The following is a 16,868-nucleotide window of genomic DNA, read 5'->3' on the forward strand; positions in this document are numbered from 1 at the left end:
ATACCAGGAAAACAGGCCAGACAGGGTTTTTTTTTTTTTTTAATTTCTCACACCTATTCCATGAACCTCTAAAGTTCCGTCTTCTTGGTGACTCTGACTTGTAAGAGCCGGGGAAGATAGTTCTTTTCCTTTTCCACCCACGCTTCCCACTGGAAAAACAGAAGGGATGTCAGGTGGGTGGGTTGGAATTTATTTTGAGCTTACAGACTCATGCTTGCTGGGAGGAAGGGGGGAAGAGAGGGAGAGAAAGAGAGAGAGAGAGAGAGAGAGAGGGAGGCTTCTACTACAACTTGGGCCAGAAGAAGAAAATGAGCAGGTGATTAATTCATTATCTTCTCAATGAAAGTAGCATGCATCATGACTTCTCAAATTTCAGATCCTGGGTTGAGGAATGCAAATTTTCAGCAATGTATTTCCTTGGGTGTTGGCCAAGCCTGAATACGATTCAAAACGTGTAGCCCAAGACTTAGGTTCAGCCCCCACCAAGATGACATTTCTGAACATCCTCTCGTCACTTCTTTTATTTCACCTCTTATTGTATATATTTATTGAGAAATTTTATATGTCTGCTCAACTCACAGCGACCACAGGTGACTTGAAGAAATAAAACCCACGGAAGATCAAGACCACCTCATGGGTTCACCAGGGAGGCAGGCCATGCTTAAGGACTACTTAAATAAAGGATTTAGGAGCAACCATTTTTAACGATCACTGCCTACTAACGAGCCTATTCAGATTAGGTGAGAAATGAAACCACTCTGGAGACATAGATGGGTTCCCCTAACCAATTTGCTCAGACTGAAGAAACTAACTAGGATAAGCAGTGAAATGTTTCAAACAAAAAAGAAAGGAAGTTGCCGTGACTTAACTTCCAGACTCTTTTAAAGAAACAGATCATTAAGAAACTGTAAGTTCTTTCTGCTACATTTGAGTCAGCATGCCTTTTGCCATCCTGAGGAGGGAATTCTGGGAGTTGAAGTCCACATATCTTCAAGTGGCCAAGGCTAAGGAACACTGTATTATATGTAGCATTTCAATCATTCTGGTTATCCATAGATTTTTTTTAACGAGAGCTGAGATTACATTTGCATATATACCGTAAAAGAGATGGAGCCTATTTTATTTTTAATATGGTGCTAGATTTGTAGAATTAATTCAGGGTTCCTAAAAGTGTATTTTGCTCTACATATTCAGGGTTTTTTTAAAGAACAATTCTCATATTTCAATGTAAATCTGCCTTTTACTAATTGCTGCACTCTTGGATTCACTAAAACTCTTAAATGTACTGAGTATGTGCTTGGGTATTTTGCCTACATACACACTTCTCTAACTCTACAACTGTACATTTTTTCATGTAATGTCTTCATTTTTGATGCCTTATTGCCACGGTGGCCCCTGCTACACCCTCTGGCACCTGGCAGTAACCCCCCCTTGGTTACTCAAGGCAGTAACCACCCTTGGTCCCACCACACTTGTGCTACAACAGCTCCTTACACACTTACAGGCCTGCTTGAGAACTGCTTACGACTTGTGACTTCGTGCTGGCTTTCCCATCGACTTTGCTTGCTGGAAGCTGTCAAGAAGTTGCCCAGAGGTCATTCCTTAATGACACATGATCCCCGCTTAATGACAACAATGGAATTGCTGGGGTTGCCGTTGCTAAGCAAGGTGATTGTATGTTCTGACCTAGGTTTCCCAAGACCATGAAGAACCCTTTTTATTTAGGTTAAAGGGAATTCCTCTCCATCAAAGTCCAAGCAAACAGTCTTTCATGAGATTTCACAACTACAGACCTTTATCAGGCTTGGAGAGTTGCCAGGCTGGTATCTTCCAAACGCCACACTATAGCAGCAATTACTTGGCAAGAAATGAGGAACAGATCTTCAGTCTAATGAATTGAACTAATTGTCTCCCGCAAACACCACTCCCCTTTCGCTTCTCTTTATTCCCTATGGGAGGAGCCATTCACCTTCCACCTGAGCCTTTATTCACGGTCAATCTTAACTGTTTCCTTCTCCTGGCAGCTCTGTGCATGCACACACTGAGAACAGGCTCCAGCTGTTCTTCTGCCCCACTGATCTCCGACTCCAAAGGCAGCTGATAACTGTCAGACGGCCCTGGCCCCATCTCTGCCTCCAGCACAGAGCACTCATCAGAGCCTTCCCCAGACTCCAAGACTGGCCCATGTTCCTCCCCAACCTCCTCACTATCCGAGTCTGCTGCCAGCTCTGCTGGCGGGCCACAACATCATATGACCTCATACTTTTTGACCACGTTTACTTAGTGACAGAAATTCTGGATCCAAATACCATTGTTAAGTGAGGATTCCCTGTATGATTAACTATTATTTAATATAGCTACAGCTCCATTTATCCCCAATATATGCGCTGCTGACTTCCTCATTGGAGCTGTCAAGCCATATTTGCCTTATATAAACAGGAAAAGTGAAGTAATATTACTTACTAGACTTGCTAAATCCAGAAATGCATTCTTCCAAAAACTCTAGGGTAAGGTGGGGTTCATTAGCTGCCAGAGTCTTACTAATGGAGACAATGAAAAGAGTGTTGTTTGCAGGAATACAAAGACCTGATGTTTCCAGTAATTGGCCTTCAATCTTTAAATTAAAAGTACAAGTTAAGGCACAGAGAAGATTATAGGCCGCAGACCTGTAACAAAAAATAAGGAATGCGTTAAGAAAACGTTTCCTTGGGGAGGTCCAGAAAGTCTAGTTCAGAAGACTATTTCTTTCTTTCTTTTTTCTTTCTTTCTTTCTTTCATCCATTCATTCAATTTCTATATCTGTCCAACTCAACCAAGTGATTACTTAGATATCAGCATATTTGGCCTCTGACCCTCCCAAATCGACTCAAGAATCTTATTTTGTCAGCCATAGAGAGCTCTCTCTATTAGGTGATGATGAAGTCTACATAAAACTAATCGGTGAAAGATTACAGGTAGTCCTCGACTTACAACAGTTTATTTAGTGGCCATTCAAAGTCTCAATAGCACTGGAAAAAGTGACTTACCACTATTTTTCATGCTTACAACCATTGCAGCGTCCCCGAGGTCACGTGATCCAAATTCAGGCGCTTGGCAATTGACTCATATTTATGACGGTTGCAGCGCCCAGGTTCATGTGATCAACTTTTGTGACCTTCCCTTAACCAGATTCACTTAACAACCGTGGCAAGAAAAGTTGTAACATAGAGCAAAACTGAACTGTCTCCCATAGCAACAGAAATTCTGGGCTCAACGGTGGTCGTAAGTCGAGGACTACCTATCATATCATTCTAAGAAAAACTGCATGCTCTATTTTAGATGATATAAACAAGCACTTTTCTTGGCATTACCTTAAAACAGGCATTCCCTCCTGGGAGATGAAAGAGTGAGGGGTGGGGGGTGAGAAATGTCTCTTTTGAAGGGTGCCAGCAAACCTACTTGCTTTTTTTTAAAAGTATTTGTATTCAGTAGAATAAAGACTTTTAAAAACATACTAATTGATTAATCAGAGCCAGCCTTGCAGTTCATCCCAATGCTTCCAAACTGGGCAATCTGACTTGAGTCATAAAAATCAATGAAGGCATGAATTGGATGCATGTCCTCCCTCCCAAAATACACTTTACAGAAACACTAGTCAGTGAAAGGAAAACAAATTACGCACAGGTGGTCCTCGACTTACAGCAGTTCGCTTAGTGACCATTCAAAAGTTACAGTGGCACTGAAAAAAGTGAGTTACGAACCATTTTTCGCACTTATGACCGTTGCAGCATCCCCATGGTCACGGGATTTACATTTGGATGCTTGACAACTGACTCACATTTATGACAGTGGCAGTGTCCAGGGTTGTGTGATCCCCTTTTAACGGCCTTCTGAGAAGCAAAGTGAATGGGAAAGCCAGATTCACTTAACGTTGCCAAAAAAAAAAAAGTAGAACAGGGCTAGACTAAATTTCTCACTTAGCAACTTTAAATTTTGGGCTCAATTGTGGTCATAAGTTGAGGACTACCTGTAATAGGGGGAAAAAGGCAGGGGAAAATAATCAGCCTCCATATTGAGTTAAGGAAAGCAAAGAATTTGGAGGAGGAAGAAATTCCGACTATGCAGAGCAATACATCTCTAGTTTTTATTCAGGTAAGTTCTCGACTTACAACTGTTCACTTAATGCCCATTCAAATTTACGAGGGGACTGAAGAAAGTGACTTATAACCAGTTCTCACACCTATGACCATTGCAGCATCCCCACAGTTATGTGATCAAATTTTGGGGGCTTCATAACTGGCGTATATTAAAAGATGGTCACAGCATGTTTTGGGATCATTATTTTCAACCTTCCTAGGAAGCTTCTGATAAGCAAAGTCAATGGGGAAAGCCAGACTGGCTTTACATATATGATTCACTTAACAGCTGTAGCGATTCGCTTAACAACCATGGCACAAAGGTCATAAAACGGGGCACAACTCACCTACCAACTACCATTGCTTAGCAATGGAAATTTTGGGCTCAATTGTGGTCGTAAGTCGAGGACTGCCTGCAGCTGGACTCAAAATCCCTACACAAATTGAAAGTGAGACGTACCGTAGACTTGGGTCCGAGCTCCCTAGATTAAGCAGCGCGATGTTCAGCAGCGTTCCTGGCACATCCTTGGGACGGATTTTCGTATGTTGCGGTATAGAGTCGGGCTGGGATAGTTCCCATCGTGTCCGTATATGAATGATGGACTGTACAATAGCTTCGCACTCCTGGTGCATGAAAGTCAGAGGTGTGCCTTGGTTGGCAATGGTTAAGGTGAACTGGTTTTCATCCACAAGGCAGATTTCTTCTATTTCAGAGGCATAGTAAATGTCATTCAGGAACACGGTCTGGCCCAGGACTCTGGTGCGCTCAGCTGAAGTCACTTGGACAGCGGTGGAGCCAACCTGTGGAAGGCATTGAGTTTGGTTGGGAGAAAAGGAAATCAAGGCACCCCAAATAGCGCCAGCTAGGGCAGGGGTGTCCAACATGACAACTTTAAGATGTGTGGACTTCAATGCCTGGAATTCTGGGAATTGAAGTCCACCCATCTTAAAGTTGACAAGGTTGAACACGCCTAAGTAATGGTACTCCCTTACAAAGATAAAAGGGTATCTCTCCCCTGCGATAGGCTTTCATATTCTTTCGAAATGTTTTGAAAATGGCATCACAATCATTACATCATTTTGTTACAAGATTCATAATCGCCTGGAATCCAAATCGAACTATTCTTAAGCAGGGGTTTCAAACTCGATCCTGTCATGGGCCACATCAGGATTTTGTTTGCCTTTGGGGGAGGGCTAGGGGGGGGCATAGCCTTGGTATCGCAGCCAACTAGGTAGGTATGACTGGGGCCGGTCCCTCGTCATCTCTGGCACAGCCCTTGGGCCAATTCCATGGCCTATCGCAGGGCAGATTCAGCCTGCGGGCCACGTCTTTGACACTCCTGTTCTTAAAGGTCAACTTTTTTCAAGTAGAAAGTACACGACTTTCATCTGACTTAGTACAGCTAGCTAGTTAGTTAAAGCAAGTAGCCACTGAAAGTTATGCAAAATGTGGGCAAAGAACTTTGTGTATAATATTAGGTCAAGTCTATCCCAATGTGTCCAACTCTAAGGCACAGTGTTCATCTCTGGTTCTTGGCTGAGGGAGCCAGCATTGTCTGAAGACATTTGCTGTGGTCATGTGGCCAGTATGGTATATGTCAAAAGTGCACAGTTTGCTGTTACTTTCCCACCAAAGTGATACTTATTTATCCACTTGCATTTGTATGCTTTTAAACTGCTAGGTGGGCAGGAGCTGGGGCTGGGGCAAGGAACAGGAGCTCACCCCATTGTGTGGCACTTGGGTCTCGAACCTGGGCTTTCCAGCTGACATGCTCAGTGTCTTTAACCACTGAGTCTTCACACCCACTCTCAGATATAATATTATGCTTGATTAAATATGAGCCAGCCATGTGCTGCAGCTGCCAAAAAAGCCAACACAGTTCTAGGCTGCATTAACAGAGGGATAGAATCACGATCACATGAGGTGCTAATACACTTTATAATGCCTTGGTAAGGCCACACTTGGAATCCTGCATCCAATTTTGATCGCCACAATGTAAAAAAGATGTTGACACTCTAGAAAGAGTGCAGAGAAGAGCAACAGAGGATTCAGGGACTGGAGGCTAAAACATACGAAGAATGGTTGCTGGAACTGGGTATGTCTAGTCTAATGAAAAGAAGGACTAGGGGAGACATGATAGCAATGTTCCAATATCTAAGGGGTTGCCACGAAGAAGAGGGAGTCAAGCTATTCTCCAAAACACCTGAAGGGCAGGACAAGAAGCAATGAATGGAAACTAATCAAGGAGTGAAACAACCTAGAATTCAGAAGAAATTTCCTGACAGTTAAAACAATTAACCAGTGGTACAACTTGCCTCTAGAGGTTGTGAATGCTCCAACCCTGGAAGTTTTTAAGAAGAGATTGGACAACCATTTGTCTGAAATTGTTGTGGTTCGCTGGGAGCAGGTACGGGCGGATGAGGAGAGCGAGGACTCAGATGAGGGGCCAGGACCATTAGAGAGTAGACTGCTGCCTTCAGAGATTGTGGGGGCTGGCAGCAGCGATGAGGAGGTTCCTGAGGAGCCTATGCCAAGTGCTCATATGTGCAGGATTGCTCGCAGGAAACAGCTGTTGTAGCTGTACCTTGTTGAAGCAAGGTAATGGCCCCTCTTTCAAGAAGATAAAAGCCAGCTGTGAAATGAACACTCTTTGCAGAAGGCAAATATGTTTTGAAACTCCAGCCTTGTGGGCATTCCAGTATCCTGAGTTTGTATTTGAAGATTCTTGTATTGCAAATTATTTCTTGTCTGTTATCTTTTGGCAAGTCTTGCACAGTTTGGCAAGTCTGGTGCTTATCACTGCTAATTATTTTGCAGAAGCATTAAAAGGTTTCTGTTCCCTTTGGATTGTGTTTGATTTGTTGGAAAAGGCATGGGTCAAAACAATAATGGCATGAGCAGAGGGTCGCCTGAGCAGGGGGTTGAACTAGAAGACCTCCAAGGTCCCTTCCAACTCTGTTACTCTATTCTATTCTAATCCTGGATTTGAGTTCACTCAACTTACAGTGGCCGTGGTTGAGAAGCATTTACTACAAGATACCAGATTGGGAAAACACTGCTGTAAATGCCAAAAATACAGTAAACTGGAGATCAAAAGCACGCGACTTACTTTAATGGAAACTTTGGTGTCTTTGTGGGCCAGTTTGAGGGCATTGTGGAAAACCTTCAGGTCTTCTTCCAAAGCCAAAGTGGCTGCTGGAAGTTTCTGCTGGTCATGGTCTATGTGCTCGGCCAATTTCCCAGGCGAGTCAATGAAAATGAGCCTCTTGCTGCCTTTCAGGCCCGTCAGGAGTCGCTCATGGTACTTGGTGTACTCCCTCACCCACGAGTTGCAGTTGTAGATGAAGACGGCAGAGACGTTTTCGTAAGCGAATCCCGGGAAAACTACAAACCACTTGGACAGGAAGTCTGTTTTGAAACGGTTGCTGGGCCCGGCGTGAGTGAGGTCAACTACGATCTCATATGGCTTGGCATAGTAAGGCTTCAGCGTCAACAAAACATGATATATCAACAGGTCACCATTGATTTGGCCGGTCTTAAACCTAGATGGGGGAAAATAAATCACAATTATACAATATACAAAAATAACAACGGAAAATAAATAACAAATTAGCTGTCATGATTTATTTATAGGTGAATTTAGCCAAGTGATTGTTAGAGGTATGTAGGATACAACACAATAGTCCATCCTTTTGGCATGCCTGGGCTGCTATGAAGAGAATTGTCTTGGACTACATAAAATATATATAATATACAGTAGTCGATGTATATAAATCACATAATAATGTTAGAAGTTTATAAATCTTGTGGGGCCATATTTACTAGCTTTCCAGGGTCACAGGTGGCCTATAGGTTGTCGGTTGGATACATTTGCACCAGAACCAAAACAACAATAATACAATCATATACACTAAAACCTAACACAACATGTACATATGGCACAATTGATCCCAGAAGTAGTAATTGATCCCAGAAGTAAATGCCTGGTGCTGAGAAACACACAGATTCATGTTCCAAGCTGCCTGGAAAACTAAATTCTTAGGAGTGTCTAGGAGGCTATAAATAAAGGTAACTATCAGTAAGAACTTACATACTCCAGAAATAGCATTCCTTACATCCCCAGCCAATATAGGTAGTCCTCAATTTACAACCGTTCATTTACTGATTGTTCAAAGTTACAATGGCACTGTAACCATTTTTCACACTTACAACCATTGCAGCATTCGGATGCTTGGCGACTTACTCATACTTACGACAGTTTCAGTATCTCGTGGTCATGTGATCCCCTTTGGCGACCTTCTGACAAAGACCGGGGAGGGGGGGAATCCAGACTCACGTAACAACCGTGTTACTAACTTAACAACTGCAGTGATTCACTTAACAACTGTGGTAAGAAAGGTTGTAAAATGGGGCAAAACTCACTTACCAACTGTCTTTGCTTGTGGGCTCAATCGTGGTCATAAGGTGAGGACTACCTGTAGATTACTGAAGATGTTATCTACCAGTTCCCAAGGGAATGCAGTCAGTCAGCTGAGATTCTTGTAAAATAGGTGTTCAATAATAAAGAAACTACATTGGATTACTCATGGAGTTGTTTGGGTTCTTTGCACTTCACATTAGGAAATAATGCCCTAATTTACAAAGTTACTGCAAGGACTACATGATATCCTGTAGAAAGTGCTTTAAGCCCCTAAGGGCTATGTAGTCCATCTTATTTGACAGAACTTTGCTACCTTAGCTTATCTTGAAAAAAAGCTAAATAGGCTTGGATCTGGTTAGTGCAATGTTCTCAACCTTGGCAACTTTTAAGACTTCAACTCCCAGAATTCCCCAGCCAACTCTGGGGAAACCACCAGGAAATTCACGTAATAAGCACGAGTTAAGGTGTTTTCACCTTATTAATTATCTGTCTTATTTTAAAAGGTATGTTTGAAAGCAAAATGGTCAATTGAAAGAGTCCATTGGATTGAGATGGGTGGCTATAGAACAATTTATTGAACAAATAAATAAATAAAATACATAATGGACAGCGATAGGCATTCGCAAACATGGATTTCAAACCTTTTATTAAACAGATGGGAATCCATAATAAGAACATGCTTGAAGAACACGCAATCCAAATTCAGTCTCTTGAAAGCAAGGTGGAAAATAGGTATAGGTTGTATTGCAAAAGCTCCATATATGTTATGTTTTATTGCAGCTTTCTCCAAGCACATGCCATCTATATGCACTGAGCTACAACACCACAATTCCGAGCAATTGACCATTTGGTTAATGAGGTTCTTCTCCACCTTGGGGAATGCCGTTAAAACAGTATTAAAATATGGAGATCTATGAATTAGAAAGGATTATTATTGACCCTATAAAAAAAATAAGGGTGTCCCTGCGGATTTTACTCCACTAGTGGTTACTGAGTATGTGGGGGGGAGTATTTACTCTGTTTCAAGCCCATTGAGCCAACGGTGTCTGAAGACATTTCTGTGATCACATGGCCAGCATTACATCACAGAGTGCTGTTACCTTCCCATCGAAGTGGTACCTATTTATCTACTTGCATTTGCATGCTGTTGTACTGCTAGGCTGGCAGGAGCTTGGGTGAGGACGGGAGCTCACCCCATAGTGGGGCAATCAGGTCTCGAACCTGGGCTGCTGAGTTTCCAGTTGACAAGCCCAGCATCTTAACTGCTGAGTCACTGCACCCCCATTATTGATCTTATAATCTCAACACATTACTTCACTATTGGTCTGAAAATCTCTCTGATGGCGGAAGTGGCTTCATAGATCACACACACACACACAGTTTTTCCACAAAATTCAATGATGCACAGAGAACTCTGTCCAGAAGAAATAGCAACAAAAGAATGATTCCATCAATGATTCAAAAAATTGGGCCCATTGGACATTGACAAACAAACCGGAAACTATCTCTCAGAACGAGTTCCACATGAAATCCCTATTGAATTGTGTAGTCTGCAAGTGTTCACATTACGCCCATGCTGAAACATGAGAATGAGGTCACTTATAAGAGCAGTGCTGTTGTAATTAATTTAACTACTGGCACTTCACTTACAAGCCCGGCTATTTAATGAGATAATAATTCAGATGCTTAATTTGCTGGGAGTTGAAATGTGGTGTCGTGCTACTTAATTGGATGTGTCCAAAAGCATCCAAATGATTAAAAGGAGATGAGCAGAAATATTGAGATACCTTCAGGATATCAACAAGTTCATTTACAGCAGTTCTTCTAACCTAGTTTTAAAAGTTCACTGTTTTCAGGGGGAAGATAAGATCTTAAAGATATTTAATGCAGCAGGTATTTGCAGATATTAACCAAATCTGGAGATATAAATAGTACATTAACACTGGAATAGTTGAGGGTCTCCTGGATTTTTTTCTTCTTACAGTTTAAATAATGCACTCAGAATCTGAAACAGTTCTAGGATTAGAAAAATACTGTCTTCTAACTAGTCACAACTGGGGTGGAACACTTTTAAATGTACTTTTGCTGCTACAGCTGCATAAGATCAGAAATTTGTTTGGAAAGATTATCATTAATAAGATTCAGAGAGCTCATCTGAAAAAAATGTACTCTCATCTTTCCCTGACTCTTTCAAAAGTATTATTCAGAGGATCCTAAGATTTAGGATCATGTGGTGTGCACATATATTTGTCTCGGTATGTACGGGCCATCTCTATGTTTGCCCACATGGCAAAGGTAGATAACATGGTGTGTATGTGTAGGTGTGTAGACAAACATAGTTTATATCCACTGTATGCAAAATTACCATTATTAGTGTCCAACCAGCTGGTAGCCCCTGGCTAAGCAGGATTAGGTCTGGTTAACACTTGGATGGGACAAGCCAAAGTGTCCTCTTGGAGTGGGGAGATGGGGCTAGGGGGGCAATGAATTGTGTTTTGTTTGTTGTATTTTTTAGGATGTGATTTTTTCAAGGGGGGGACGCCTGTCAGCTTTGAAAGCCATACTGAGATCAGATGCTCCCACATTGCCACATTTTGAGCCTGGGAAAATGGGAGGGGGGGAAATTCTTGGAGTGTATGAAGTTAGACATAACATTCTTTTTCTAATTCAAGGTCATGTTAGTTTACGCATAAATGAGGGGCAGTCTCCAGTTGGGACGGATGGTGATTGGGGCAGGTGATGTGATGATGGGTGCAGGGGATGGATTTGTAGTTTTTGCTTATCGCAAGGAAGCCCGGAACTTTCAGATTCAGGATTCCTCAGATGTGCCAATTAAAACAGAACTTTTGAGAAGATGTCTATCTCCGAGTTATTTGTTGGAGTGGAGATTTTCTGGAACACTGACAATACCATTGAAAATACTAATGCTGTAAACTAGATTGGGAAGTAAAAAATGAAATAAAAAATCCCAAGAGAGATGGCAAACCACTTCCATGTTGTTGCCAAGAGAACTAGAGAGCCATGTTCATCAAATTACCGGAAGTCAAGCTGACTCAAATAAGACTTTCATTTTGCCCAGCTAAGTAACTGATTTCAAAAATGAAATAGAGTAAGACCTGGACAGACCATGGTTAGGAAACCACCAGGAAATCCCAAGACGGCTAGACCAGAAATTGCAAAGACATTTTGGAAGAGGGCAACAACAAAACATTTCCTTATTTTTGCCAAGAAAATTACATGAAGATGTTCATGAAGTCAGGAGTTGAACATGACTCATGTGGAGACTTTATTCTGAATCTTGGTTCTGAATGGTTACAACAGAGTAGGTGATTTCTAACTGTATTTGCTCTTCTTACCCAGGGCAAAGTATCCATAAATGGTCACTACAGTACTGATGAAATTCAATCCCACTCAATCTAGCTACAATCTTGTGACATAAAACAAACAAAAAACCCCAATATTCTGAATCGATAGCCTATATTCTACCTGTCTTTTCTTAGGGAGGCTATTTCTAACAGTCACCCCAAAGATCCTTTTTCTCCTTCCATGTAACAGCTGGACAATTTGTTGGTCTAAATATAATGCTGTTGGTTTATCTTGCACTGGGTGCCACATATTCAATACCCCCATCTGTCCAGATCAATTCTACTTAGGCAAGGAAACTAATTAAGTAACATTGAGAGCCACTTTGGTATAGCGGTTAAGGTGCTGGCCTAGAAATAGGGAGACACTGAGCTGTAGTTCTGCCTTAGGCATGAAAGCCAACTGGGTGATTTTGGGCCAATCATCAGGAGACTGTGAGTTCTAGTCCCACCTTAGTCATGAAAGACAACTTGTTAACTTTGGGCCAGGTGCTCTGTCTTAGTCCAACCCAACGCACAGGGTTATTGTTGTGGGGAAAATAAGAGGGAGGAGTATTGTGTGTATGTCGAATTATTTAGAAAAATAATAAAGGCAGGATTAAAAACAAACAAATAAATAAAATATATGAGAAGGGCAAAGTGACATGCAGAATTCTTCAAAAGCTAACATTTCTTGGCCTCAAGTTAGTGGAATGTATATAAACTATAGCATGCTATAGGGACAGCCACATTTATCCATTTAACTATTTAATCTGAATAGCAAAAGAGAAAGAGACCTGGTGTCAAACAAATGCAACTAAAACTGAGCAAAAGAAAGGCCTTTGACACAATCCCTGAGATGTTTTTGTGCCTTTATTCTGCAATCTTGATGGCAAATTTGGGCAGAATGGTGATGGTTCCTCCTCCACCCCTTCCCTTTTTCCTCTAACACATCACATTATGCTTAGAGCAGAAAGGAAATGTGTCATCTTTGTGGTTTAGTTTTCTAAATGGAGAACTAAACCCCGTGTTTCAGACGCACATTCACTTTTAATACATAAAAACAACTCCAACATCCAGGCGGTGCAACGGTAAAACAGAGAAAAAATATCTCTGGGTTAGATTATCACCAATTTGCACAACAATACTTTCTGCTGGTGTCTCCTTCAGGTAAGTCTGCATTACTTTTGACATGACAGCAGTGTTCCAATATTTCGGGGTGGGTGGGTGGGGGGCTGCCACAAAGAAGGGAGGGGCAGCCTATTCTTCCGAAGCACCAGAAGGCAGAAGAAAAAGCAATGGGTGGAAACTAATCAAGGACGGAACCAACCTGGAACTAAGGAGAAATTTCCTGACAGAACAATTAAGTGGAATGACTTTCCTCCAGAAGTTGTGGATGCTCCAACACTGGAGGTTTTGAAGAAGAGATTGGTCAACCATTTGTCTGGAATGCATGGGGTCTCGTGCTTCAGCAGGGGGTTGGACTAGACGACCTCCAAGTTCCCTTCCAACTCTGTTGTTCTGTATTCTGTTATGTTTCCTTCTATACCTTTTAACTTGCTCTGTACCGTGGCTTACAGTACAAAAGAACCGAAAGTCTCCTACTGAGGTTGGCTTGGACTCAATGCAGGAAGCTTGTGGAAAAAAGAAAACAGGGCATGCTCCTAATTGTATCTTAAAGGTTATTAACACAGGAAAAGAGGGAGGGAGGGACAGAGAAAAATGCTTGGAAATTGGAAAGCTATCAGGAACCCGTCAAAGTAACTAGGGCAAACCCAACAAAACATTTTCTCAACAAAACAGACATGCAGTCAGAGGGAGCTTCAGTGGATGAGGGGTTCTGCCTTGGCTTTTGTCTGCTTAGGGTGAAATTCTGAACTCTACTATCAAGCACCACAATTAACAGTGGGAGCTTTGTGCTGGCAGTGGCAGTACTATACACAGACAGCTCTGTAATGATCAAGGCATGGTAAGGTTAGACATCTGCAGATGCTCTCAGTACCATGTTAATGATCCAACATCTTTGCAGCTCAGGGCTGGAGAGAAAAAAAATCAGCCACCCCAAATTGGAGTTAACTCAGTGGCAAACGTATACCAATTTATCACATGGTGTTATTCTGCTCCTCCTTGTGATATATACAAATGGGATGGGGTTTTAGGTGGGGTAGGGAGGAAAAATAGCAAGGCTTCTACATGCTTTGACTGTATAAAACCTCACATTTAGTCCACAGTATCTTCATCTTGAAGAGCATTTAAAGAAGGTCTAATACTAGCCACCTCATCCAATCTTTTGAGACTTCTAGCATTTGCCCAGAATTTCGATCAGCAGGATTATGGGTGGTAAGAGAGACTGGAAAACCATTTGTGTGAAATGGTACAGGGTTTCCTGCTTGATCGGAGGGTTGGACTAGAAGATCTCTGAGGTCCCTTCCAACTCTATTATTCTGTAGGGTGAGCACTTTAATTCATCTTCTCTGGTCTTTAGGAATGAACTTCTGTAGAAACGCTTTTCAATGCATAGGGAGAAACAGTCACAACATTTATTCCAATTTTATCAAAACCTAAGACACAACAAATAATCTCCATCCACTTTCCTCCCCAATATCTGCAATGACTGAAAGCTAGAATTTGAATTGTGTACAATCAAATCTTACATCTTGTGCTATTTGCGTAGATCTTCCTTCGCTTCAAAACATATAGAAATGTTCATTCAGTTCTGAATTGTCAGGGTCAAGAAGACAGAAATGTATTAAGCTTGGGGAATTCTTGGTGAAAGCCACTGTTTCCCAGTCTCAAATCAGGATGAACTTCAATCTGTTCTAGACAGCAACAGTCCCTACCTTTTAACTTTCTCTATAAACATGTAAATTAAACATACCGCAGGCTACTATGTGATTTATACATGCTTATAGTAAAAGGTTATCTTCAGAGATTGTTATAAATCTAAACCCAGTTCTATCATTTTGTCTTTTTTGCAGGTGACAAGATACCTCATAAATATGAGGCTGTTGGATCACATAGGCTTAGGATTTCTTCTGGGGATCATCCTTCCACCCTGCTCACAAGTAAGAGTGACGGCTGATTTGATGACAATTACATATTCTGCTCCTACTTCTCAGCCTTCAACATATCCAAAATCAAATCCCAGTCTTGTGACACTGGAATCACAGGAGACAACCGCTGACACAACATACACTTCCACTTCCGAATCTATTGCCACTGTCAGATCCAAACAACTAACAGAGACACCCACCTCTACAGCCCTACAATTATCTTCAACACTTCCAACAGAGGGGCTGCCTTCTTCCTCTGCTCTTGCTAGTACAGATCCTGAGCTCTCAACTCTTGGGGGCGATCCAACTAAAAACAAACCCTGTGAAGAAAATTACAAACAACAAATGCTGATTTTCCTGATCATAATTGGGGTGCTTGCATTCATTTGCGTGGTCCTGCTCTTGGTCATCGTTGTTACGGCAAGCAAACTGTCTTACGACAAGAGAAAACAGCCTAACAAGCGTTTTCCGAGGAGTAATGGTGATTTTCTAAGTACCAACAGCCTGTGGCCAATTGGATTGGAGACACTACAGAGGTTATCCACCGAGAGCCCAAAGCCCCGAGGCCTAAGCCTGGAGAGACCAATAGAAGGGCAAGGACAAAATGGGGATGAAATCAACAAAAAGCTGGTTAGTGAAATAGCAGATCGACAGAAGCAGAAGGAGATATCAGCAAACACATGCAAAACAATCATTACCACTGTTGAAATTTAAGCCTCACTTAAGACTTCTTATTTGGGAGAGAAGAAGAGGCATGGAAAAATCTGTGGGTAGTTATACTGGTTCCTGGGTGCTGGTAATTTTTCAGGTATTATACATAGTAAGATAGCATCATCTCAACCCTGTCAGGGACCATGTTAACATCAGAGGCCAAATCATCTTCACTACTACTACTCAAGGATGAGGATGGTTTCATTTCAACCAAAGTCTGACATGCAGGAAGAGAGCAAACTGGGGAAAACAGAGCAAATGGTTCCCAGCTCTATTTACACCTAACCAGAAGTATGGCTGAAAAGGCGAGACCAGCTTTATAAATACAGTCTTAAATATGCAGATGTTCATTCTTCCTCCGTTGCTAATGAAAGCTGGACCTCAGAGATGCTGCAAGCATACCTATCCACCACTATTCGCCTCACCTTAGCAGCATGGACACCAATTGGACTAGGAGACAAAATGCCTCCCTTACCTGTTCTTGCATGAAATTCTGGGAGGCAGATTAAGCCTTTGTGTTGTTTATCAGAGCCCTGCGGGGTCACTGGGTCCTTTCCTGGCCAACTTCTCCAAAACCTTTGTGGGAGGACATGATTTCAACTCCTTATGATCTCCGTCTGTTGAACTGAACGCATACGTTCCAAGCAAGGAAGCAAGCCTTTCCAAATCAATCTCACCTTCTCCTTTGTCCTGTCTGTTGCTTAGAGAGAAACTTGAGCAGGACTAGTAAAAATGCACAATGGAGTTGCCTTGACACAGGCCAACTGAAAATTTGATTTGCATCTACATAATAAACTAAACTTGTTTTGTTTTAATTTTAGATTATTCTTGTAGCTTAGAGCAGTGCTTCTCAACCTGGCTGGCTGAGGAATTTTGAGAGATGAAGTCCACCCATCTTCAAGTGGTCATAGTTGAGAAACACTGACTTAGAAGGTTATGTCATCCCATCACCTGGGTTTATGATTTTGTCTCTGTTGGGATTCCGAAAGCTAATTCTTTCTGTAAACCGGTTAAATGTACTATTTAAGCAGAGCTACTTTTTCCCTAAGGTAAGAAAACTACAGATCTCTCTCCTCAACCACACCCATCATCATAGCCTTATTACAGTAAAATATGTATGCAGTTTCTAAGTCCTTTGAGAATAATTTGAAATCGGGAAACTCTATGGAGACTTGCATATACAAAGAAAGGACCTAATAAGTCCTTCCACATATATAACGTTACACT

At 41.8% G+C, this 16,868-nt stretch overlaps 2 protein-coding genes across 3 annotated transcripts in view; one reads left to right on the forward strand and one right to left on the reverse strand.

The window, feature by feature from the left end:
• NF1 (neurofibromin 1) overlaps positions 1-16,868 on the reverse strand; it is a 207,901-nt gene that overhangs the window by 50,700 nt on the left and 140,333 nt on the right. For both annotated transcript variants that reach the window (XM_026710278.2, XM_026710277.2), the window contains 3 exons: positions 7,226-7,658; positions 4,576-4,916; positions 2,464-2,666 (listed from right to left, as the gene is read on the reverse strand). In XM_026710278.2, coding sequence (XP_026566063.1) covers positions 2,464-2,666; positions 4,576-4,916; positions 7,226-7,658 — 977 coding nt within the window. The remainder of the gene's footprint in view (positions 1-2,463; positions 2,667-4,575; positions 4,917-7,225; positions 7,659-16,868) is intronic.
• Positions 10,823-16,456, forward strand: EVI2A (ecotropic viral integration site 2A). Its single transcript, XM_087923410.1, has 2 exons — positions 10,823-10,831; positions 14,856-16,456. Exons 1-2 carry the CDS (start codon positions 10,823-10,825, stop codon positions 15,642-15,644), a joined length of 798 nt encoding a protein of 265 aa, XP_087779536.1. The 3' UTR covers positions 15,645-16,456.

Source organism: Pseudonaja textilis, chromosome 1, assembly GCF_049901715.1.
Source record: "Pseudonaja textilis isolate UNSWEBS1 chromosome 1, rPseTex1.2, whole genome shotgun sequence".
NCBI classification, from domain to species: domain Eukaryota; kingdom Metazoa; phylum Chordata; class Lepidosauria; order Squamata; family Elapidae; genus Pseudonaja; species Pseudonaja textilis.